Source organism: Haematobia irritans, chromosome 1 (genome assembly GCF_050003625.1).
Source record: "Haematobia irritans isolate KBUSLIRL chromosome 1, ASM5000362v1, whole genome shotgun sequence".
Taxonomy (NCBI): Eukaryota; Metazoa; Arthropoda; class Insecta; order Diptera; family Muscidae; genus Haematobia; species Haematobia irritans.
This window is the reverse complement of record NC_134397.1, coordinates 275,316,369-275,343,328: the sequence shown is the minus strand read 5'-3', so window position 1 is coordinate 275,343,328 and position 26,960 is coordinate 275,316,369. Positions and strand designations below refer to the sequence as shown.

The 26,960-nt window shown below is 35.4% G+C and overlaps 1 protein-coding gene across 7 annotated transcripts in view; it reads right to left on the bottom strand.

Moving 5' to 3' along the window:
* CASK (peripheral plasma membrane protein CASK) overlaps nt 1–26,960 on the bottom strand; it is a 444,900-nt gene that overhangs the window by 379,439 nt on the left and 38,501 nt on the right. For 4 of the 7 annotated variants that reach the window (XM_075295032.1, XM_075295051.1, XM_075295042.1 and 1 more), the window contains exons 4-10: nt 25,211–25,337; nt 25,055–25,132; nt 24,628–24,985; nt 24,441–24,563; nt 24,237–24,384; nt 18,498–18,676; nt 18,262–18,423 (exon numbers count right to left, since the gene is read on the bottom strand). In XM_075295032.1, the coding sequence (XP_075151147.1) occupies nt 18,262–18,423; nt 18,498–18,676; nt 24,237–24,384; nt 24,441–24,563; nt 24,628–24,985; nt 25,055–25,132; nt 25,211–25,337 (1,175 nt within the window). The remainder of the gene's footprint in view (nt 1–18,261; nt 18,424–18,497; nt 18,677–24,236; nt 24,385–24,440; nt 24,564–24,627; nt 24,986–25,054; nt 25,133–25,210; nt 25,338–26,960) is intronic. The other 3 variants (XM_075295038.1, XM_075295045.1, XM_075295062.1) reach the window with 1 other exon arrangement.

The window sequence follows — 26,960 nt, the reverse complement described above, 5'->3', positions numbered from 1 at the left end:
GAGTTGTTGGTATTGTCCTGGATAAAGCTACGTGCCACACGAAGCAACGAACCCATTGTTTTCTTAAGGAACAAATTTACAGAGGTGATCACAATTGGCAACCGAGATGTGATTTAACAAATTGCGACTTCTACACCAATAGCCATAGTCGATTCATGACCTCTAAAAAAAAAATTCCCGAGGCTTTAGAAATTATAGGTTACCAACTATGGGATTTGGTTAAGCAAACTTTAAATGGAAAGGACATGGTCCAGTAATTTCCTTTAATTTTTGACGACATACATTTCCCTTTATTATAAAATAAAGACGCAATTTTTCTTTGAATGCCAACGTAAAAACTCTTATTGGAGATACCATTGGAAACGATTTTATCACCCACTATGACATATTTCTTTGTATTAAAGATTTTTTTTATTAAATTAAGAATGTTTGTCCTTGTAAATCGCCTCCGTCCGACCGTTAAAGACAAAGAATGTTTACCACAATTTCCTCCCATATTTCAGTTTTCACCCCTTGGTATTGGCCATACAGCTTTGGCTTTCCCTTCGTGGAGGTTGTCCCATTATAAAGGCCATTATTGTCACTTATACTCGCAGAGTGATGATGTAAAGATATATTTGGCTATCATTGTTGCAAATAAAATTTTTATTGAATATCCTTGTAATCCATTAATCATTCAGAAAAATAGAGACATTCCTTAATGCGGCTTACCACATTTGAAATTCCTTTCAAGTCTACGAAAAAACTTTGGAATTTATTGTATACGCTGGATAGGCCTACACCGCAGCTGTTTTCGTGGGTTAATGAGGTCTATGTGGATTTTGAAGATTTTTTGGTGTTAATTCTTAAAACAATAAAACGAAAAACTTTTAGAAATAGTCAACATCACTTGGTAACTTTTGGCTAAAGGATAATCACCATTTTATTGTAACTTTCTTTAAAGTAGAATACCAGATGTTCTCCACGACATTGGTTAACTTGGTAAAAACGATGACTTTCAAAATATTTACCATCCATTCTTTAATAATCTGATTTTCACAGGCATTCTCTATGGGAGATGAATATGCCTGGAAAATGTTTTATAAAATTCTACTTAACAATAATTTCCAGGTCAACAAATTCTTCGAATAGTTCTCATTGCTATGGCTGCTACTCATTTCATTCTCGACTGATATACGACCCTCGAAGGACACATGAAACCTTTTGACGTATTTTTTTAAGCCATTGCTTGTTGTCACTGGTGTATTTACATTTTTGCCCATGATGGCATTGTAGTAGCTACTCCCATTACTGTGACTGGAAGATGTGGTGTGAATCCAACATTACTATCCAATAAGCCCTGCAGCAATGCCACTGAAGGACTCTTCTCTACATAGTGGCATAAATTTGTTAACACTAACACAGGTAAAACAATAGTCGACATTGGAAAGGTAAAAGAGAGAACTACAACTCGATGCTAGGTGGCACACACATCCTTGCAGCTGCCATTTATTATGCACGTAGTATATATTTGGGAGCTATGGCTTCGACTGTGTTTGTTTTAAGCTCTTTCTTGCTTGAATAAATATTTATATAAAAAAACACACACAACATACACGCTCTACTCCAGGAGCATACATCTTTGGACACTTTTTTGTGTCTCTATATTTCTTTGTAAAACGAAAGAAGAATGGATCTGCTCAAATACTACCAAGCAAACATACTTTGGAATACTTGGTCCAGAACTGAGAAGATTTGAACATAAAAGGACATAAACCCAGACTCGCATACCATAACGGATCAGTGGAAAGAAACAGCAATAGCGGGATATTATAAAAGGCCTCCTTATAAAAAAAATAAATAAGTAATATTAAAAAAAGTCCATAAGCAATTTTTCAAACGATATAGGAAAATTTTCCAAAAATTTCATTTCTATCCCTACGGGATAGTAGTGCAATTTACCACTGTCGGACCTATCACAGGACTGGTACCGGTGATCCAGTTTGTCGCAGTTTTTAAATAATTATAATTTAATGATTTCCATACTCGCTTGATATAAAAATTTTATTGGATCTACACATTTATGAAGTAGAATAACCAGAATAATCTATTGTTCAACATATTTCAAAAGCTTTTCATTGCTGGTGCGATTCTGATAACGAAAATGAAACAGATTACTAAGAGTTTGCCCGAGACTGATTCATGAGGACCTGTCTATGGGGTGCTATTACTAAAATGTCCCAGGATGTGTCCTAAAGTGTAAATTTACCCCGTCAATGACAAACCCATGTTAAAGTGACCGGTCCCTTCCATACGTCTTGACCACAATTAGGATGGTACCGGTCCTGTGGTTAATCCATTTCCCGTAGGGATAGGAAATTTTGTCAAAATTTCAAATTTTCTCTAAAATTTCATTTCTTGAGGAATTTTTTTCTAATTATCGTTTCTGTAGGAAAAGTTCTCTAAATGTCATTTCTATTTTTTTTCTCCAAATTTCTATAGGAAATTTTGTCAAAATTTTATTTCTATAGGAAATTTAGCCAAACTCCATTTCTATGGGAAATTTTGGCAAACATTTCTTTTCTAGGGAAATTTCCCCTAAAATTTCATTTCTGAAAAAAATTTTCTTAAAATTTCAGTTCTGCAAGAAATTTTCTTAAAAATTCATTTCTATAGACAATTTTTTCTATAGGAAATGTTGGCAAAATTTCATTTCTATTTATTTATTTATTTTTTGAAATGAATTCTATAAGAAATTTTCCAAAAATTTATAGGAAATTTCATTTCTATGGGGGAATTATTTCTATAGGATATTTTCCCAAAATTTTCAGTTCTACTCGTATAGGAAACTCTCTCAAAAATCTTATTTTTATTGACAATTTTGTCAAAATTTCATTTCTACAAGAAATTTTCGTAAAAATTTAATTTCTATAGGACATTTTCCAAAACTGTATTGTTTAGGAAAATTTCCCAAAAATTTCATTTCTATAGAAAATTTTTTCTAAATTTCATTTCTATTGATAATTTTGTCAAAATTTCATTTCATTAGGAAATGTTGTCAAAATTTTATTTCTATAGGAAATTTTCTCCAAATTTCATTTCAATAGAAATTTTTCTCTAAATTTCATTTCTATAGGAAATCTTCTTCAAATTTCATTTCTATAGGAAATTTTCTCTAAATTTTATTTCTATAAACAATTTTGTCAAAATTTCATTTCTATAAGAAATTTTCCCTAAAATTTAATTTCTGTAGGAAATTTTCCCTAAAGTTTAATTTCTATAGGAAATTGTCTACAAGAAGGTATTGTTTAGGAAATTTTCTCAAAAATTTCATTTCTAGAGGATTTTTTTCTAATTATCATTTCTGTAGGAAAAGTTCTCTCAATTTCATTTCTATAGGATTTGTTTCTCCAAATTTCTATAGGAAATTTAGCCAATATTCCATTTCTATGGGAAATTTTGGCAAAAATTTCTTTTCTAAGGAAATTTCATTTCTGAAAAAAAGTTTCCTAAAATTTCATTTCTGCAAGAAATTTTTTTAAAAATTCATTTCTATAGACAATTTTTTCTATTTTTTTTCTATAGGAAATTTTGACAAAATTTCATTTCTATTTATTTTTTTTTTTTTTTTGAATGAAATTAATTCTATAAGAAATTTTCCAAAAAGATTTCATTTCAATAGGAAATTTCATTTCTATGGGGGAATTTTTAAAACAAAAATCATTTTCTATAGGATATTTTCCCAAAATTTTCAGTTCTACTCGTATAGGAAACTCTCTCAAAAATTTTATTTTTATTGACAATTTTGTCAAAATTTCATTTCTACAAGAAATTTTCCTAAAAATTTAATTTCTATAGGAAATTTTCCAAAACTGTATTGTTTTGGAAAATTTCACAAAAATTTCATTTCTATAGATTTTTTTTTTCTAAATTTCATTTCTATAGAAATTTTTTTCTAAATTTCATTTCTATTGATAATTTTGTCAAAATTTCATTTCATTAGGAAATGTTGTCAAAATTTTATTTCTATAGGAAATTTTCTCCAAATTTCATTTCAATAGAAATTTTTCTCTAAATTTCATTTCTATAGGAAATTTTCTTCAAATTTCATTTCTATAGGAAATTTTCTCTAAATTTCATTTTTATTAACAATTTTGTCAAAATTTCATTTCTATAAGAAATTTTCCTTAAAATTTAATTTCTGTAGGAAATTTTCCCTAAAGTTTAATTTCTATAGGAAATTGTCTACAAAAAGGTATTGTTTAGGAAATTTTCTCAAAAATGTCATTTCTACAATTTTCTCAAATTTTATTTCTATGGGAAATTTTCTCCAAATTCCATTTCTATTGGAAATTTTCTCCAAATTCCATTTCTATGGGAAAATTTCTTAAAAATTTTCAATAAATTTCATTTATATGATAAATTCTCTCCAAATTTCATTTCTATGGAAATTTGCTCCAAATTTTATTTGTATAAGAAATTTTCCCAAAAAATTAATTTCTATAGGAAATTTTCACTTCAACACTCAAAAATTCAACACTCATGGAATTTACTCTAATAATTTTCGTTTACTCTAATAATTTTTTGAGTACGTTAGTAAAATTAACTTAAACTGAGGAAATATATATACACATGAAGCATAAAGATTAACTAGATTCGTCTCTTCCAGAAAATAGTTCAGTATTTCTTTAAATTTGCAAATTTTACTACAAATGCGTTCATCATGAACTTCGTATGTCACTAAAGACATTCTTGCAATTTTGAACTCCAATTTTTTCCTTTAAACTACAAATTTTTCTTTAACAAGTGAAAAAACTTAATTATGTCTAATAAATTTGAATTTGTCGAAAAATATTTACTTATTTTAATGACATCGGCGGGATACCAACGTTTGTAATACTGTTTAGTTAAAATTTTCTAAAAATGTTCAAAATTTTCTAAAATTAACCGAAAGATCTCCCCCTGGTGGGTTTACTGTTTTTTCAGTGAATAGGAAATTTTGTTAAAATTTCATTTCTATATTTACTTTTCTTAGTTGACCTTTGGAATTTTATAATTTGTGGGATTTTTCGTTTGGCTAGAAGTCATGATAAATGAAAAATGCTGTTGTAATTGTTTTTCATTGTGTTAATATTGAAATATTGCTATTTCGGGTAATTCGACCTTCGGTGATCATCTTCAGCGAGATATTATATTATGCAATGTAGTAGACTTTCTCCTTGCAAAGCTCATATCTAACTACATATGACCTCAAGCCAAACGAAAAATCCCAATATTTCATTTCTATAGGAAATATTGGCAATTAATTACATTTCTATAGGAAATTTTCTCAAAATTTTCATTTCTTTAGGAAATTTTCTCTAAATTTCATTTCAATAGGAACGTGTCTCTAATTCCATTTCTATTGAAAATTTTGTTAAAAATGCATTTCTATAGGAAATTTTCCCAAAAATTTAATTTCTAAGAAAATGTTCTCAAAAATTTAATTTCTAAGAAAATTTCTTTTCTTTTGGATATTTTATTCACATCAGCTTTAGAGAAGGCCCCAATTTTCCACCAACCAATGCATTGTTTTCTCTGCTGGTTATTTTGATTTGTCTTTGTATTTGTAAGAACCTTTGTTGCTGGTGTGTTAGAGGACTAATAGATAAACAAACGACAGATAGATGGCAGTTATACACTTGTAACCACCTTCACCTCTTCTGGTAACACCTCCTACGAAATTCTATGCGTTGCTAGCAGACATTAGAGCTATTGTGTTTTTGGTTTGTTGACATTGCATTGCTGGGGGAAAGGATATGCTTTGGTACTACATATGTAGTTGTACACACACACACACACAAGCTTTTTCATTTGGTCGCCAATGTTGGTGCCATTCATTCAAACAATAAATTCAATTTTATTACCTTTTGTTTCTGAGTGTCTGGACCAGCTCGTTCCACTAGGACCTAACTTTGCTATCGCAGGCCCGTATCCTGGCTATCTATCTGGGCCAGATTCAACGTAGAGAATACCATCTGCAGCGACAGCAGCAGCAGCAAAGGCAATGACAACGAATAAAGCTGAAACTGAATCGGCCTTTCTACGAGTATTTAATATTGATGGATGAATTGTGAGTTTGCTTGTGAAAGTGAGGCAGCACAGCACACATTTGGGAAAATTATGTTTTATTGGTTTTCCTAAATATGTAGCCCAACATACTCCCGCCAGCAACTCCAGCACAAAGTGTTTCAATAGCACTGTGGTACAGAAGGCAAAATAGAAGGTAATGAAAATATTTATGTGAAAGTTTTACATTTTGATGGAAATTCCCCTAGTACACAAGCTGGAGATTCAGCATGATAGTCAGTCTATTCCACTCAAAACACGGATCCAAAGTTTTCGACCTTTCCTTAAGTATTTAAGTAACACATGGTAAGATTAGGCCTTAAAGATGATGATATCTGTATATGATGCCTGGACCGGGAAGTTATGGAGGACTCGTACCACTTCCTGTACCAGTGTCCAGCTTTATCATTTACAAGAAACAAGATGCTGGGCTCATTTTTCTTTCAGGCTCTCACTGATCTGCGGAAGTGCAGCTTACTTACATTCATCAGGGCCTCTGGTTGGTTGTTCTAAGATATCTTTCAAAGAAAACGAGCAGGTGGATGTTCTGGGACTATTCCATCGGTAGGAGGAAGATGGAAAGATCACATCGAGGAATCACAATGGACCTATGCTGGTCTAAGTGGACATCAATTTAACACAAAATTAATGTCATCCTCTACAATCTAACCTAAGTATTTTGATATTGATTCCGAGCCAAAGATGCGTCGTGAAACTGTTGTTAAAATTTCTTACTTAAACAAAATTTGTACTTAAAGTTGTATCAATTTAGGTTGCATAATCCTCCATATTAGGTCAATACTTTTTTCAGTTTATGATACCACAGATGGTATCAATGAGCGTTGCCTGATTCCAGGTTAAACTCAAAAATAAGGGACACCCATTTTTATATAAATATGGAATAATTACTTATTCTTGAAATTGAAATAAAATAGAGTGTGTAAAAATATATGAAGTTTGCTTGCACGACATTATATATACAAATAAACAATGATTTAATTTATAAATAAATAAAAACCAATAAATAAAGTTAATTTTGTGTTTTCCTGGCGTCCTTTTTTCGACGACGAAAAAAGTTTATCCATAAAGATCAAAACATTTTAGGTTGTGACCATGTTCTTTTAACTGGAAGAAAACCATTTTTGACGTGACCATTGTCTATTGATTGGAACAAAATTCTTGTTATCAATATGATAACATTTTAGATGAGGATAATTTTAGTTTTCTTAGAACCATGTTCACAGAACCAACATGGTTGCAGGTGAAAATATTACATGGTCGTCGCAAAAATAGCTCCTATCATATTATTTTGCTCTTCGAATATGATTGTGACAATATTGTTTCTTCTCTGCGTACACTGTTCATTGATTCTCCACCATGTTTCTCTATATCCACTTGAGCCGTTAAACTCACTTCAGGGGCCTGCGGAATTTTTTCCTCCTGAACCAAACATGCACACACACACACGCAGAGAAAATGCAAAAAATATTAACGACGACAAAATACCAGGCTTTAGTAACAAATTGCCAATATTTTTACATTCATTCGCTTATTGCGATTCCTTTTAGGAGGTCCTTAGAGATTCTTGTGTGTGTGTTTATATTTCAATGTTTGCTAAGGGCAAATGATTAACATTTTTCCATATTCCATTGCACACACTGGGTTAGTTTTTGGAGGCTGGTGCACTAGTAACCGTACAGTTTTAGTTAACCCCATTCTCCCTCCCCTTCCCTCGACACAAGGCCTTGAGTGAGTGAAAGAAATGTTCAGACGACAGTTGGTCATATTTTATGGATTTACTTCTGCCATCATCGTTGACTGTTCTAATGGCAGAAATTGATCAAAGGCTTTAGATAAGTAACCATAAATTAAATAAAACAAACGAATTGATAAAAATCATCGTTTGCCAAGGAACCAAAAATTTCAATGTCAAACTTCTCATAAATTATATGGAAAGCAACAGAGCCTAGGGAAACATCCACCATGGTGGTGATGATTTCTGTTTTACCCTTTCCACCAAGGGGCAACAAACTCTTTTGGGATGACAGAGAGAGAGTGAGAGAGGGAGGAAACTAATTTCTTTTAAAATTTTTGGCAATCATTGTGTGATGACTACATCAGCCATTGAGTCTGCAGTCTCATTTAAAGCAGCCAGGACAGGCTTGGCAAAGTGGGGGTAATGAGATTACTCGATGTAAGCCTTTGAAATGAATGGCCATAATGTGGCCTACTTTTTGAATTATTGAATATCAGTGTTCTAGATGAAACATAAATTGTTTTAAGAGGTCTTTGGTAAATAATTAATATTAAGTTGGAAGGAATGGAAGGAAGTCATGCTGATCGGCTTTAGTATGGCAAAAGACACCTGCTATACAATTCATAGTAAAATGAAAATTAATTGTGCTAACTAATAGCCGGTTTATTTGTATAAGAATCGAATTCGGAGAAAAATCAAAAGAGTCTATTCAAATAAAATCGTAGCTAGTTTCTGCACAAGACTTTCAAAGGGTTTTTAGGAAGGACATGTCCCAAAAATTGATATATACATAATAACTTCCTTCTCAGCGCATTTTAAGGGGACGAGGAAGTCGCCTATAGCACGTCGAAGCTGCCTACAGATATCGTATCGGGTTGAAATCAGTGATAAGAGAGAAGTTATCCACTGTAGTGTCGCAATGGACTGAATAGTCTAAGTAAACCTGAAGTAACGAGCTGTTATATATCTAACTTAACGACCAAAGGGGTTTACTCCCCGTACCCTGCGATCAAACCACAAGTCGAGTTATATGTCAATAAATAAAGATAATTTACCTATGGAGGTTTCCAACGACTTCAAATAAGAAGAAGTAATCAAAGGCAAAGTGTTTTCAGTTGAACAGATTGGCAGCCAAATGAGGGGATAAGGATACCAGATGAACCATCAATGGATAATAAGTAACAGGGACAGATGTACAAACTACCATATACCTGAGATGACCATGACCGCAAAGTGTGAGTAACAAAATTTTACCCCCTGGTTAACCACCCGATTTTCATGTACGTTTGAATGATTTTTACTGGCTTCAACGGAGTAATATAGAAAACAGTAACGGTAGAGGAGTAGTCCGCACATGATCAATTTTTTTTACAAAAGTGAAATTTAAACAAACCAAACTTAAACTAATGGAATAAGCCAAGTGGTTTAGAATAGGAGTTTGGGGAACAAACAGGTACACAGAAAAAAACAAGTAAGGAAAGTCTAAAGTCGGGCGGGGCCGACTATATTATACCCTGCACCACTTTGTAGATCTAAATTTTCGGTACCATATCACATCCGTCAAATGTGTTGGGTGCTATATATAAAGGTTTGTCCCAAATACATACATTTAATAAATATCACTCGATTTGGACAAAATTTGATAGACTTTTACAAAATCTATAGACTCAAAATTTAAGTTGGCTAATGCACTAGGGTGGAAAACAATTTTAGTAAAAAATATGGGAAACATTTAAATCTGAAGCAATTTTAGAAACTTCGCAAAAATTTATTTATGATTTATCGCTCGATATATATGTATTAGAAGTTTAGGAAAATTAGAGTCATTTTTACAACTTTTCTAAATCTGAACCGATTTCAATCAAACTATATCTAAACTATATCAACTATATCTAAATCTGAACCGATTTCAATCAAATTTGGCACACATGACTCCTAGTGCAAAATTTCAACCAAATTGGGCCAAAACTCTGAATTCTGGGGCCATATAAGTCCATATCGGGGGAAAAATATATATGGAAGCTATATCTAAATCTGAACCGATTTCAATCAAATTTGGCACACATGACTATACTACCAATTGTACTCCTAGTGCAAAATTTCAACCAAATTGTGCCAAAACTTTGGCTTCTGGGACCATATAAGTCCACATCGGGCGAAAGATATATATGGGAGCTATATCTAAATCTGAATCGATTTCAACCAAATTTGGCACGCATAGCTACAATGCTAAATCTACTCCCTGTGCAAAATTTCAACCAAATTGGGCCAAAACTCTTTTAGGACCATATTAGTCCATATCGGGCGAAAGATATATATGGGAGCTATATCTAAATCTGAACCTATTTCAATCAAATTTTACACACTTGACTATACTACTAATTGTACTCCTAGTGCAAAATTTCAACCAAATTGGGCCAAAAATCTGGCTTCTGGGGCCATATAAGTCCATATCGGGCGAAAGATATATATGGGAGCTATATCTAAATCTGAACCGATTTCAATCAAATTTTGCACACTTGACTATACGACTAACGGCCATTTTCATGTAGCTCCGTTAGGCTTTACTGCCAGTTAACAGTAAGTAAATTGCAAATATTTTCTCTCCGATTAACTTTAACTGAAAAATTTTCGTCAGTTAAGTTCCTAACTATGGAATATAAAGGCAAGATGACAGCTTCGTCTATACTACGGTTTAAAAGTTGGTTAGTTAACGGAACACTAACGGAGCTTTATGAAAATGGGGGTTAGTGTTATGTTTGTACAAAATTTCAAGCAAATCGGTATAAAACTCTGGCTGCTGGGTCCATATTAGTGCATATCGGGCGAAAGATATATATGGGAGCTATATCTAAATCTGAACCGATTTCTTCCAAAATCAATCTGACCCAAATTAGAAATATGTGCCAAATTTTAAGGCACATATTGGAGTTAAATTGCGATCTAGACTTTGATCACAAAAATGTGTTCACAGACAGACGGACGGACGGAGGGACGGACAGACGGACATGGTTATATCGACTCAGGGACCCACCCTGAGCATTATTGCCAAAGACACCGTGTGTCTATCTCGTCTCCTTCTGGGTGTTACAAACATATGCACTAACATATAATACCCTGTTCCACAGTGTGATCACGTGACACCAGAAGGGTGATCACGTGACACCAGAAGGCATATCCACCGATGAAGAGAAACTGTAGGAGATTGGCAACGTCCCCGATTCATCTCAAATTTCGCCAGCCTCGCCACTAGTCTCCTTAAAGTGACACAAAAAGATCAGAAGAAACAGGAGGAATCATTCCATCATCGAAAATAGCTTTTGTATTTAGCTCCACTTCTAGCGTATCCCAACAAAAAAAGCGTCGCCAAAAAAGTAGTGAAAATATTCTTTTTGGATCCGGAAGTGGTTCCAAATTGACGCAGAAGCGATGAATTTAACATGGGCTTGTCATAGGACGGGAGCAATGGTTATCATGCCCGCCTTGCATACACAAGGTCGTGGATTCGATTCATGCTTCGACCGAACACAAAAGTTTTTCAGCGGTGGATTATCCCACCTCAGTAATGCTGGTGACATTTCAAAGCTTCTCTAAGTGGTTTCACTGCAATGTGGAACGCTGTTCGGACTCGGCTATAAAAAGGAGGTCCCTTGTCATTGAGCTTAACATGGAATCGGGCAGCACTCAGTGATAAGAGTGAAGTTCACCAATGTGGTATCACAATGGACTGAATAGTCTAAGTGAGCTTGATACATCGGGCTGCCACCTAACCTAACCTAACCTAACCTAGCCTAACCTAACCTAACCTAACCTAGGACGGATGTCCACCATTTCAACAGCCGCTGCACTGAATTTCCATCACTTCTTAAGATGTGAGGCGAATTCAGTGCTTTGGATGTGAATTAAGAAATTTTGTGATATTTTGACAAATAAATAATTTTTAATTTTTTTAATGCATTTAACGCTTGTCTGGCAGTTTTGTCATCAAATATTTTGAAAAATTCGAAATTTTTCTACAAAGGATTTAGCATTTTTTTTTCGGCTAGATTTAAATAATTTGTACCATTTTATTAATTCTTAATCTGGTTCTAACCTATTTGAACACACACAAAAAAATAAATTTCCCATTAAAAATATGAAAAAAGCGAGTTATAAAGAAATTGACTCAAATTAACTTCTTGTGCCGTTAAAATAAATCTTTGGGAGAACATTTTTGGAAGTTCTTTTGAAGTTGTGTCTTGAGAAGAACATCCAAATTTTTTTGCTGGGATCCTATTCGTGGTGGAAATTTTGTTTTGGATACAGCTTTTTATCGGGCAAGTATTGAAAATTTGCTTTGGAGCCATAGGTATGCAAAACATTTCAGTACAGAGAACCCTTCCAAAAACTACGTGTAAATTAAGAAAGGGTACAAAATCATAATTATCACTGCCCAATGCACAAGATACCAATTCGATGGACTTTTTTTATTTGGAATTGGGTTTAGAGACATAGGGAGATAAAAATAAGAAAAAGGTACAAGAATGTGTAGAGATCAGAAAATAAAAAATAAATACATATAAAGGGTGATTTGTTAAGGCTTGATAACTTTTTTTAAAAAAAAAACGCATAAAATTTGCAAAATCTCATCGGTTCTTTATTTGAAACGTTAGATTGGTCCATGACATTTACTTTTTGAAGATAATTTCATTTAAATGTTGACCGCGGCTGCGTCTTAGGTGGTCCATTCGGAAAGTCCAATTTTGGGCAACTTTTTCGAGCATTTCGGCCGGAATAGCCCGAATTTCTTCGGAAATGTTGTCTTCCAAAGCTGGAATAGTTGCTGGCTTATTTCTGTAGACTTTAGACTTGACGTAGCCCCACAAAAAATAGTCTAAAGGCGTCAAATCGCATGATCTTGGTGGCCAACTTACCGGTCCATTTCTTGAGATGAATTGTTCTCCGAAGTTTTCCCTCAAAATGGCCATAGAATCGCGAGCTGTGTGGCATGTAGCGCCATCTTGTTGAAACCACATGTCAACCAAGTTCAGTTCTTCCATTTTTGGCAACAAAAAGTTTGTTAGCATCGAACGATAGCGATCGCCATTCACCGTAACGTTGCATCCAACAGCATCTTTGAAAAAATACGGTCCAATGATTCCACCAGCGTACAAACCACACCAAAAAGTGCATTTTTCGGGATGCATGGGCAGTTCTTGAACGGCTTCTGGTTGCTCTTCACTCCAAATGCGGCAATTTTGCTTATTTACGTAGCCATTCAACCAGAAATGAGCCTCATCGCTGAACAAAATTTGTCGATAAAAAAGCGGATTTTCTGCCAACTTTTCTAGGGCCCATTCACTGAAAATTCGACGTTGTGGCAGATCGTAAGTCTATTCATGATGAAATGTCAAAGCATACTGAGCATCTTTCTCTTTGACACCATGTCTGAAATCCCACGTGATCTGTCAAATACTAATGCATGAAAATCCTAACCTCAAAAGAATCACCCTTTATAAAGAAATTTATTGAACGAAGTGCAACATATATATTTTACAAAATATTTTGGAAATTTATTGAACAGTGCTTCAAGTAAAAAAATGAAAAACTATTAGACCAAACGAAGCCAACAAAAATTTCGACCAATTTGACATACCAGCTGTGGAATATTCAGTGATCGCAAATCTGACAAAAATAGCAAAATGAACCGCAGACGCAATAATCAAATCCAACAGCATGCAGAGCCCTTAGTCGTGTTTCTCATATCAGCTATAAAACAAACAAAAAACATCACTGTGATAATCATTTAAAGCCTCGTCTACAGTTTTACAAGGTTTAACAATGTTCGAGTGTGAACGCCCCCAATGCGCATTATATGGACAAATGAAACCAATCTTTAGTCAATTTTTTTTCAGTCAGATGCTTACGAAACAAAATGAAGGTAGGTGCAATTGTTAGCATGTGCGCCTTGCATACAATGCATGTCGTGGATTCAACCCCACTTTCGAACGAACACCAAAAAGTGACATTTCTGAGTGTTTCAAAGCATCTCTAAGTGGTTTCACCGCAATGTGGAACGCCGTTTGGACTCGGCTATAAAAAGTAGGTGCGTTGTCATTAAGCTAAACGTAGACCTAACTTAAGTTAAATAGTGAAATAGCTTGGACCTGTTTCACGTGGTGGCATCTCGGTCCATTGGAAACATCGAATGTGAATTCTAGATAACAATTTACTATACGCCGATGATTTGAAAATTTATTACGAAATTTCGACATATTCTGATTGCATTGCACCGAAAAAATTTCCGTAGTTAAACTAAGTCTAAATTTAACTTTTTTTATTGGAAAATAATTATTTGTTGGTAGTTAAATTTTATTATTTCTGGCGAAATTTTCCCCAGCCCATGAAATGTTCCTCTTTTTAAGTATGTCTCAAACATTTTATGAACTAAACGTGGGTATATATTTCAATGACCGTACACATAAGTTCAATATGAACTAAGGCATACGAAAATTTTCGTACGACTCTCGAAAATAGTAAGAATGAACTACTGTATGGTTAAAATGACCAAGATCTGGCGTCAATGATTTTCTTATTTATTTTTAGTTAATTTTTTTCTTCTAGAGAGGGTGTAATTTCGTGAGCTGTAGTTAAAAAGTACAATAGAGCATTAAATTTTCCTGATTTTAACAACGCTTTGTAAAAATCTCGAAATGTAGAATACAGTTTAGTTCAATTTTCGCACCACGTAGTTCGCACAATTTGTTGTTGTTGTAACAGTTTTTAATGTAGTTTCATCCATTTTGTTCTATGCTTGTGTAGTTCAGCTGGTAGCCAGATCAAGGAACTCTGCGACAAGAATGGGGTGTGTCCAGAGTGATCTGGTAGTGAGACGGGTAGGCTTAGCAGGGCAAGCAAAAAAGTGACGAGTGTCATGTGGCCCTTGATTACATATGGGACACACGTCAGCTACGCTGCTATCAATCACTGATAAGTATGAATTGAGGCCGCTGCACTTGCCTGATCTTAGTTGGGCCAAAACTACCCTTGTCTGCCGTGGGTGCAATGGGCGGCGGACGGACTTCGAGAACAGGATTAACCTTGCAGCTTCTCACCGCTTCAGCTACAGTATCCTCATAAATCCTGTTCAGACCTGCCTGGTGTATGCTGCCTGATCTAGAGACTCTCTTTTGTAACGCTGGATCTCTGGCTCTAGAAGGTGAAGATAAACCCTTACATTCCTGGGTGGAGGTTGTCTATCCACAAGATGGTGATTCGGATGACAACTTCGATGGCAACCCAAGAGGTACTGCTTTGACAACATGTAGTTGTGTCGACGCACTGGGATGATCTTGGTCTCCGCATAAAGGTGATCCAGGGGTGTACTGCGGAGACATCCTGTTGCGGTTCTAAGGGCAGCGTTCTGACAGGTCTGTATGTTATTCCACTGCGTATCGCTCGTTTGAGGTGTCCACACTGGCGCTGCATAGTTTACCACTGACCGGCCAATTGCCTTATATGTAGTTAACAAGGTTTCTTTGTCCTCACCCCAAGTGCTGCCGGCAAGCGACTTGAGGACCTTGTTTCTACCGCGGAGCTTATCACAAATTGCAGTGGCAAGGGCGGACGACTTATAAAGGCTGTCGAATGTGACCCCGAGAATCTTGGGGTAATTTGTTGGTGAGAGATATCCGCAAATTTCTTGCAGTGAAATAACTGGTAAGATCAGCGAGGTAGACAGGATCGCACAGTTTAGTTTTGTTTTTTTTTCTGTGTGACTTTCAAAACGACTTCAACTGCTAAATCTATTGGTGTCATGATAATCGATTAATATTAAATTTATCTAAAGGCAAAACTATGACCTACACTCGTAAGCATTTACCAATATTATATAATTATACAGACAACTTTGGTAATGAACTTTTATGATTAACCCTTCTGTGCGTGATGAGGTCCCGCTGGACCTTTTTGATTTTTATTCATACATAACTTTATCTTTTATATGAATTTCAGCTTGATGGTTTATGACTTCTTGTACTGAAGTGTTTTAAGTTGAAAACTTTAAATTTTTATGTGATTGAATCATGAAATCGGTTTTTATAGGTATTTGAAAATGTTTAGTGCGATTCTGCGTGATGAGGTCCAATGGGACCTATTACCAATTACATTAGTGGTTTTAGCACAGTTTAAAAAGCAGTGTAAAGATATTGCGATTTTCGTATTTGGAACAATTAATAACACTAACATCCTTTCAGAAAATACCGTTATTTGGAAGAATTTGCCATTTTTGAAGTTTCCATTGGTTTCGTTGCTTGGTAGTACATAATTTTATGTCTTCCGTTGATATATCCAATATAGTGAGAGTAAAAGAGCAAAAAAAAGTTATTTGAACTTCGTGGAAATCGTGGTCGAAATAAGTTTTTATATTTCTATACATTTACCAGACCAATCGGCTCCTGGAATTTGGCAAGATGTGCCCCGATTTGGACCAAGTTTGAAACAACCACTGTGCGCATAATACTGCGAGCAAAACGAACGCCACTAAAAAAATTGTATTGTTTTTCCTTCAAAAATCCAGTTTGTTAAGAACATTCAACTACTAAAACAATATATTGTTGCTTGGTACGTATAAGGATACTTATAGGTACCACGCCTGCGTCAAACATCAGGGCCACTAGTATACTAATCAACAATTTCAACATTATCTGTATCCTATTCAAAATTAAATAAAACTCTATATTTACAACCAAATGTTTATATATGCAATTTGTGCGTTATAGAAGAGTCCACCTACAGTAAATGATCGAAAAATATCGTAGGGATAACCTCTCTACCATCCTTTTTTTATTGTAGGTCCCACGGGACCTCATCACGCTGGTATCGCTTCCAGTGTTATCACATACACAAGGGTTAAATGAAGTGAATGAAATCTTGTGATATTTTTCCATCGCATACTTTCATTTAAATTCAATGGGAATATTTTCGCAAAATCCAATTCTCAATTTGGATTTTTGAAGAGAAATTCAAAGGAGTTCTCCAGTAACACACTAAAAATGCTATGAGTTTGGTTCGACCTCATATTGAGTAACAAAGCTCCAATCTAAATTCGAGCGAAAATTTTTGGCAATTTTTTTAAAAAAGAAGCTTTGTAGCGCTTGATATTGAACCATTATGAACCCATTAACGCCCAAAACGAAACTGCCGGACAAAAATTGATTTTATGGGTTTTTATTAACCCAGTAACGACTAACTAAACAGATTTAAATAAAAAACTGACACTTTCTAGAAAAACGGTGTCCCAATATGAGGACATTGGGCAGAATAAGTATGAAATTCTCCAAAAATCTCCATTACAATTTTAAATTTTTTATTACAATCAACTCAACAGTTTTATCTACACACAATGGAGATATTATATGCGAAGAATTATAGATTTTAGATCACTTAGTGCACATAAAACTATTGAAAGTATTTTACGAAAGTTATCCGAATCAACAACAAGAATATAACGCACTGAATATGACACTTGTTTATCAAATGCGACCAAGTGTCTTTGTTTATAAGTCAGATGCAGTATAAAACTCTCATACATGCATTTAAAATAAAAAATACGGGTAGCTCATATTTGTGTCCTCATATGGGGAAAGAGGGCTGTAATGGCTTGAAAGAGCTTTGATCCCGAGTTCAAAAGAATTGGTCAAATATTTCGTAGGAACACATCTTGGCCAGAGTATATCACTAAAGCAAAAATGTTTTAAACATAATTGATACTTTGAATTTTATGATAATTTTCAATTAATCTTATGTATTATCTTAAATATCGATGAATTTCTTTTCACTTCCTTAAACTGGTATTATGCTGAAAAATTTATATAAAACTTTGATTTAGTTTTATTTTATTTTATGACTTTTGTTAGTATGATTCGACACGAGCTCGTCACTGTATGCAAACGTTAAGATTTTTATATTAAAAATTCCAAATGTGTATTTTTAGTACCGAAATATACATATGAAAAATAAATATTTTGTGATGTAGACAAGGCTACATCTAGAGTGATAACTTCACTCAAATAATCACAGTTTTCCTATACCTTAAAATATAAAATTACAGTGAAAAAAATATTAAGTGTCCTCATTTTGTGTTTTTGGTAAACGCTTCCATTAGAAAAAAATCTGCACGAAATTAAAAATCCTTAGGTATAGATCTACACAATATATTTTTAAAATTATATTATACTACATAAATAATTAACTACATTTATTGAGTTGTGTATTGATTGACTGTAAAATAATTCATTATAATAAAATAATACATTATTTGTAATAAAGGTATGATAAAGGTTTTTCGTAATTATTTTGCTAATAATTATTCTAAAGAATCTTTGCCTCAAGTTATTAAAATCAAAATAAAATAAAAAACCTTAAACAGTAAAACTTACCTGTAAATGTGGTGCCGCCAGCAGCTGCATTAATTCATCTTTCAGATATTTGTTGCCACCCGACGATGACAGCATTTCGATGACATCTCGACTTCTTGCCACTGCATCGCCAGGCGGTGCACGATTCGGTGACATTACCGTCGAACTAATTCGATCAAAAAGCTGAAAAAGGGTGTGCGTTTTTTTTATAGATTATTATAATAATGAAAAGTGTTGCGAAGAAATATTGAACTTACATGTAAAAATTGATGTAGACGACTATCCCTAAGCATATCACGTAATACGTCGGAATCAACATGCGCATCTTGTAAAGCGTAAATATCATCCAGACAATCTAAAATTCGTTGCACAGCTTCAATACCGGCTTCTTCATCAGCCCATTCACTTAAAATATCAGATGCGGATGCCACAGGCACTACAATTGAAGTAAAAAGAAAAACATTCTAAATAAATATGCATATAATAAAAGCAATATTGAAAAACATATTTAGCAATAATTGTATGTTAAATTATATCATGTTCATACTGACATCCAGATTTTGTTCATTTAGGAAGCATATTTACTAAAAATACCTACTACATTTACAGTTTTTAGTTATTCACATATACATATTCAATTCATTTCATAATGGGAAAAGCCACATATGATTGTGCGTAGCTGCAATTTACTAAATTTCAAAATGCAATGAAATTTCCTTCTTCCAGAGAATTCGGTAGTCAGATCGGCTCAGAATATCAATATATATATATATACCACATAAAGTGGTCTGAGATCAATATTTTGATGTGTTACAAACGGAATGATAAAGTTAATATACGTTCATCCTAAAGTCGATTATAGGGGCACAGAAAAATAGGATCTCAACATAAACGGAATAGTTCCAAGGGGAGCCACCGTGGTGCAATGGTTAGCATACACAAGGTCGTGGGTTCGATTCCTGCTACGACCGAACACCAAGAAGTTTTTCAGCGGTGGGTTATCCCACCTCAGTAATGCTGGTGACATTTCTGAGGGATAAAAATGACTTATGTTAGGTATAATGGAAGTCAGTTGTAAGGTTCATTTAGATTATTGAACCATTCCTTGCCATCCATTAAAAATAGCAGTGAATCTAAATTCCCATAATTGGTGTTAAAATGTGGCTTCCACGATTATCGTCTGTGTTGAAACCGGAAAGAAGTCAACGTGTCGAATAGTCGTGAGAGGAGGTTACTCCCTCATGTCCAGCTTATGTCAATCTCGCAACACTAGCGGTGATCGGGACTCGAGAAGCTTGGAGATTACATTCCCATCTTCAAAGAAACACATCACCCGCAAGTTCAAGTCCAAAACGGCGAAGGCAACAGCAAGCATGTCTCCTTAAATTCGGTTTGCCAGACAAGATACAACCCAGCACTGGTGAGCAACCTCCATGGCGAGCAATCAATGATGTGGGATAACCTGAATGCACATCATGACATCTTGGATGTGTCGATAGAAAAGAACATATTGTGGATCAGGTGGATGTCCCTCCCTGGACATCTAAGCGGAAAAGGCAACAACTTTAGCAAGTATGTCTCCCTAAATTCGGTTTGGAAGACAAGATACAACCCAGCGCTGGTGAGCAACCTCCATGGTGAGCAATCAATGATGTAGGATAACCTGATTGCACATCATGGCACCTTGGATGTGACGACAGAAAAGAACGTATTGTGGATGAGGTGTCCTTCCCTAGACATCTAAGCAGTTAGCTTTGACCTTGACATAGCCATGAACTCAGACACATCTCGATCACGGCGATGACTTATTGTGTGGAAAACAGACACTATAATTCCCGAGACAGTATATGAATTTCGATAAAGCTACCTGGGAAATACCTCGCTAACGGAACGACTTTGCTCTTATCCCACCACCAACGTCAGCTCCAGCCGAAGAAAAGATATTCTGGAATGTCTTGGCAAGGGAGTGCAAGATTTCAATCCAGCGGACACCTTAAATCCTTCCTTTTGGAGGCATTATTTTTTATTTTATTTTTAATATTTATTTTCATAACCAGCACAACAAGAATTAATGCTTATAATTACAGTACAGGCATTTAGTGTCCAACAATACCATCCTTATATTATATAAATTATGGTTGTATGGATAAGATAGGTGATCCGAAACCTAAGACAGTGCTAGGATTCCAAGTTTCGCCAAAGAAATTGGCCACCTTGTTGCCACTCATAGGTGAGAAAAGAGGCTGTCGGTTCTCGAAATCTTCGTAATACCTCTAACTCCAAACAGAAATACAACATGCAGCGAATGCTTTCTGCAAGCAATTTTAACTTGGTTATGTAACCCTCTTTAACTAGAAGTTTAAGTAAAGATTAGATTTAAGTCCGAAACAATCATGCGATTTGTGATTTTGAATATGGGGATAAGTCTCACCAAGTTCACACTGGTACAGCTGTCAAACCAAAAACAACAGTCACATTGTTTACGAGACACTAAAAACATTTGCATAATCGTTTCAATCATGCCTGACTTTGGAGTAAATGAGACTTTGGAGCCTTGATCACGCAAACGTCTAGATAAGTGTGGTACCAAAAAAACCCAGCGCATATTTAAACCATATTTGACTACAATGGCAGTCCAATTGGAAAGAATTTTAGAGATTAAGGTATGGGTCAAAATACCGGTAGATTACATGGCCAAAAGTAGCTATAGCTAGCAGAAGTGAATGCATTGTGAAATTTGGAAAAACTGCAGATTTGGTACGACTGCAGGTCCGAACAAGGAGTTTCTCCTTGTCCAAGATCCTCATTACCAGTGTAGTCTTTAGAATTAGATAAAGTGACGGCCCACTTCAATTCAGGCTCAATTAGACTATTAAGTCATTATGATATCACTTAATTAAAAATACACATTACATTCGGATACTTCTAGGTTTTACCGTTGAATCCACCCGATTATTTCCTTCTACTGAACCAACCTGATTGTTCCACAAACATACTCAGATTGCTAAGTTAACATTTTCCAGGCCCAGTAGTCTAAAGCTATATGCCCCTAAAATTCGCTTTTGTCTTACACAAAATCCAGGACACTCACGCAATAAGTGTTTTATTAATTTCTTTTCCTTCGCATCATGACAGCTCATTCAGTAGTCGTTATACTTCACGTCAATAGTTTTTGAAAACCCACCTATCAGGTAGAGGTGTGCACGTGAGTAATATTGTACTCACGACGGAAAAATCCTGCTCACGCAATTCAACTAGTAAGCATTTTATGATCGCGGATGTGATTTTTCTCGCGAGTGGATTTTTTCGAAATTCGTTACTCACGCACACTCACGAAGATATTATTTTCGTGACTCACGCTCATGCACGACATTTGGTTGTTAATCACGCTCATGCACACTCATGCCGTTGCCATCAGCGTGACTCACGACTCACGTGTGAGTCACGAATATTTTCGTGAGTCACGGCAAATTCGTGTCACGAGCACACTCCTACTATCAGACAGCGACCCGTTATAGCATATAAGAGGAGTGAAATCTGACATCTTGAGAATACTAGCATATCCAGTGAGAGGTTTAAATGAGACCATATTTGTTTGGTGTCCTTGCAACCCTTGCAATTCTCCCATCCGATATTCGTCTCATAACAGCCTTCTCACATAGTATGCGCTTCCAGGTAGCTAGATACATACCAACAGATTCTAGTTCTCCTGTACAATGTAAGGTAGTTCCTAGCCATGCTAACTCATCCGCTTCGCAGTTCCCTGATATGTTCCTGTGACCAGGGACCAATATTAGGTGAATATTGTACTGTTCAGTCATCTGGTTGAGAGATTTGCAGCAGGTTATAGCCGTTTCGAGTTAAGGAACACATAGTTCGAGGATTTTATTGCAGATTGAATGTCTGAGTATATAGTAATGCCAACATTTGGTAGAACATTACTTCTCAGCCAATTTGCCACCTAGGCAATCTTTTAGTTTTTTTAAGTTCCAGGTTTTTAGAATATACTACCATGAAACCCACTTGTCCATCTAGTTTGGAGACATCGGTGTAGAAATATATATAACGTTTACTCCCCGGGGTCTGTGTGTACCACGCCTCAGTGTTGCGAATTAGAGTTTTTGTCGAAAAGCAGTTTGAGGATCGAACAGTGACCGTGTTTTTTTTCGACCACAACGATACTAGCGCAACCGTACACCACTTGATGCAGCTGACTGTTTAGCCAATATGTCTAAAAGCAATATATGCAGCTTGACATTAAGGGAATATAATATTGTATTACTGACTGGGTCAGAGATACACAAGCAGGCAATTTTATGAAATTTATCTAAATTTGTCGGCTGCTGAAGTGCCGGTCAGGAGACCAAAACATCTCCCGTCCAATATATTATGCACACTGGCCGAAGGGAATTTCAATAGCCCCTAATATGGGCTTAACTATGGGAAATTCGCGTTATCTGCATTACATGAATTGTTCTGCCTATGTAGGATTTACGCCTATACCATACTCCTTCGCCAATTTCTTTCGAAATTTGAATTTTGGCTAGATGTGGAAAATATTCAATGTTCAATATAAATACCCTCCATCCACCTCATCCAAATGCCCAACCATTCAATCGGCGTTTGGAAGATCTGGGTTACATTCCTTTAGCCTGTTTAATATTGACTAAGGTCAGGTATCCATGCATGTGCTCTAGATCTAGCCGTCCTTCTGCTCGACTAACGCCAAAGCGGCTCATTCCGAACGTTCCCTAATTAGCACCAACGCAGCTTAAAGACATCGGGTCCGCAATTGCGATAAACTTAAACCGCTCTTGGTACCATCCAACCTCTTGGCATCTAGAACTTGGTGCGGGAAACTTTCCTAGCACTTGTGAGTAAACAGCAGACACCGCGCTCTCAATTTGCCCCATTTTTACTTTGGCACCATGCTGCCCAATGCTCCTTTGTTAATGATAGCCATCAAGAGCTGTCTTTTTCAACTGAGGCAAGCGAACCTTGATCCCTTTTAGAAAAGGGCAACACATGCAGCTATCGTTAAGGAATTTTGCGCCCATTTAAGCAATTTTTTGGGCTAACTGATCCTCATTTCTTTAGGATAAGCATTTCTGCATCGTTGAACCTCATTCTTTAGGGGATTACCACCTTTTGATGTTGCTACGTTAGGAAAGGTTCGACTTGCCTATCGACCCATGTAAAGGTCCAATAATTAGGCTTATGAAAAAAGGTTTTCGACCCAAATTGGGCTTAATATTTGGCCATTGTCCAAATTGATAATTTCTGTCGAAACTAGAGGTGTACATGTGAGTAATATTTTACTCACGCACACTCACGAAAAGAAAATTTGTACTCACGCACGAAAATGTCGTGACTCACGGAAAATACCGTCGAGACTCACGAATAATTTGAATAGTAATTTACCTTAGCAACGTGTCTGAAAACATGAGCATGATTAAAATTGAGAGCATTATTAAACTCTTAACATCCAAGGTGTCACTAAACATGTAAATGAATTTAACACGTAAGCCTTTTATGTCCGTGGTAGGGATTATTTTGTGAGCGTGTTTTTCCGAAATTCGTTACTCACGCACACTCACGAAGAAATTATTTCCGAGACTCACGCACGACATTTGGTTTGTTAATTACGCTCACGTACACACACGACGTTGCCATCAGCGTGACTCACGACTCACGCGTGAGTCACGAAAATTTCGTGTCACGTGCACACCTCTAGTCGAAACACACCCACGGGTCTCTGAAGTTGAATGACTTTGGATTTAGCTGCATGGTGGCTTAATCTACCACCACACTTGCAATATGTAATAAGTACTTATTACGAAATTTTAATTATTGTGAAAAACACGTCCGTTCAGTTGGACGATTTAATGTTTTGACTAGTTTCATTATAAAGACCTCAAGTTAGAATTACCATCTCTTTCCTAATCCCATCATAGTATTTCTTCGGCCTTCTACCCAAAATGTTTAGTTACACTTACTAGAATCCGCATCAGAACCGAAAACAGGATCCACCGTTGTGCCACCAGCAATTGCTTGCACCGCACCTTTTAGCTTACGGCGGGCATTGTAACGTTTCAATTCTTCAACAGTATCGGCCAAATGTTGACGCTGCAGTTTGTCTCGATCCTAAATAGAAAACGAAACGTTTAGTCTATACTGTTTTACATATAGAAAATACTCACTCTTATCCAAGGATGTTCCAGAACCTGTGTTATTGACAGTCTATGATGAGGATTAGCTGCCAACATTTTTGAGACTAGATCTTTTGCGGAGGCAGAAATAGATTTCCATTCAGGTGCATCAAACTATAAATTTTAAGAAAAATTAATACATATTTTTGGGATAAAAGTTAAAAGTGCAATCACCTACCGACAGTCTTCCACGAGCAATAGAATTTTGCAATCGTACACCTGACCCTAAGAAAGGTAGACGACCTGATAGCAAAACATGTAACATAACACCAGCTCCCCAAACGTCACATCCTTTGCCATACAAACGTCTTGTTACAACCTCGGGAGCCATATAATGTGGACAACCCACACGTCCTTGAGTTTCTAATGCTTCTCGTCCACCAGGTAATTGAATGGCCGAACCAAATCCTCCTAATTTAACAGGTGCTGAATTATCCACTGTAGCTAAAAGAGCACAAGCTGGTCGAACATCTCTATGTAGGATATCATTTTCGTGACAATATCGTAAAGCTTCCAATATTTGACGCATATAATGACTGTTGGTTTAAAAAACATGGATATTAAACATGAAAGTAGTTTAGATTAGAAACAAAACAAAAGCTCACCATGCCACAGCCTCGCTGTATACAAAACCTGCCACAGCCCTTCGGACAACCTCAAAGCATAAATCTGAACCTTCCATACTGCAAAAGAAGAAAGTGCCGTTATTACAATCAAAATGCATCTTTGTTTTAGAAAAATAGTTTTCTTTCAATACTTACAATTCGAATACCATATACAGCATACCCTCGGAACTGTAGGTTTCCAGCAATTCCACTATGTGCGGATGTTTTAGCATGTGACATATTGTGGCTTCTCGTTTTAAATCTGCAACAAATATATTTCGTTCTTTATGTAAATTAATAAGTTCTTAAATGGATTGAAATAGTCTAAGTAGATAAATAATTTTGAATCCTTGAATGACTTGATTAATATGAAATTGATTGACATAAATGTGGAATAGTCATTCAAAGTTTTGACCGAAATGGCGAAAATGAAACAAAAGAAAAACAAATAGCAAATTTTATATATGATGGGATGATTGATTTTATAGCAGATCACTTTGGTAGTAACCAAGGTCCAGTTGAAGAGTAGAACCATGAGGCAATTGATGCTCGAAAATCGACTTCGAAATGTAATGTGTTGATTGATAAAAACCTGATCGACTGTTGCTTTCTATCACCTCCCTGGCGATGTCCTTGTTTTACTCTAAGAGAATTGAACTTGGTATCCCCAATTTCATTATACATACAAGGTAGGGAAACTAAAGTCGAAAATCAGCGTTATTCCAAAATAAAATCGAATCTGTAAAATCGACTAATAGAATTTTGATTGTTTTGGAAATCAAATCGACTAAACAACTTTTTATACTGAATACAATCGACTAATCCATCATCAATGAAAAAGTCGAGATTTGAGTTTATTTTAAAATGTTGAAAAATCTGTTTTGTTTTTTTATCGTTGGTTCAATCATATTTGTTGCTTTGAACTTAAAAACAAGCGTTGACTAAAAGAGCAGCCTAACCAACAGAGGAGAAGTATATTTGTCAAATTTATTTGGGCAAAGCCCTATAGATTGCAAGATGGAGGGATGGGCGGCCATTGAAATTACCACATTCCTCATCAGCATCCACTACTTGCAGCAAAACTATCAACCAATTATCAGAATAAAGTCATGTAATTCACTAAACCCAAATTGAATTACACTCGAACCTCCCGAAAAAAGTTCTCGATATTCGGCTTTCTCCTAAATACATTTTGTACCAATAATACACTTTTCCTTTGCCAAAGGATGTTGATTAATAATTATAACAATTTTGGTTTTCGAAACCCATCAAGGATAGTAGTTAAAATTGTTTCGGGGAAATGCATCTCAAAAGTCTTCACAACTGGGTCCAGAAAAAGGTTTGAACTGTACTATGCTTGTTTATACGAATCCTCGATTCTTATATAGAGTTAAATTTTTTTGCATACATTGGGTCTGACGAGGCGATTAAGGGACGAACTGAGAAGTTTGAGTTAGAACTCCAAGTTTCCTCCAGGCTGTTGTGATCTTCGCTAGTGGCATGACGAAAGTGTAGGGTTTCGATTTCTGGCTGAGGGGGAATTATTGAATTCATCTCTAGTTGATACAATTTCAACCCGCGATCTCTTATTAATAAAATAAGTCTAAAAAGGGAGAAGATACAACGATTTGCTAACACAACAAACAGCGCCTCTAGTGATGAAATCCAAAATAGCTGTTAGTCGAATATAAAAGTGATGTAAAAATGTTTCCACGATAATGGATAATGGAAAACTTTTGTAGCAACTTAAATTGGTTAATGACCGGGACGGACCACAATTTATTTATTTATTTATTATCTTAATAATTACAGTCTAGTTGATTGCTAGTTAACAAGATGATAGTAAACAAGGAATTTAAATAATAGTAATAATAATAGAAAAAAATAAATAGGTATTTAATTAAAA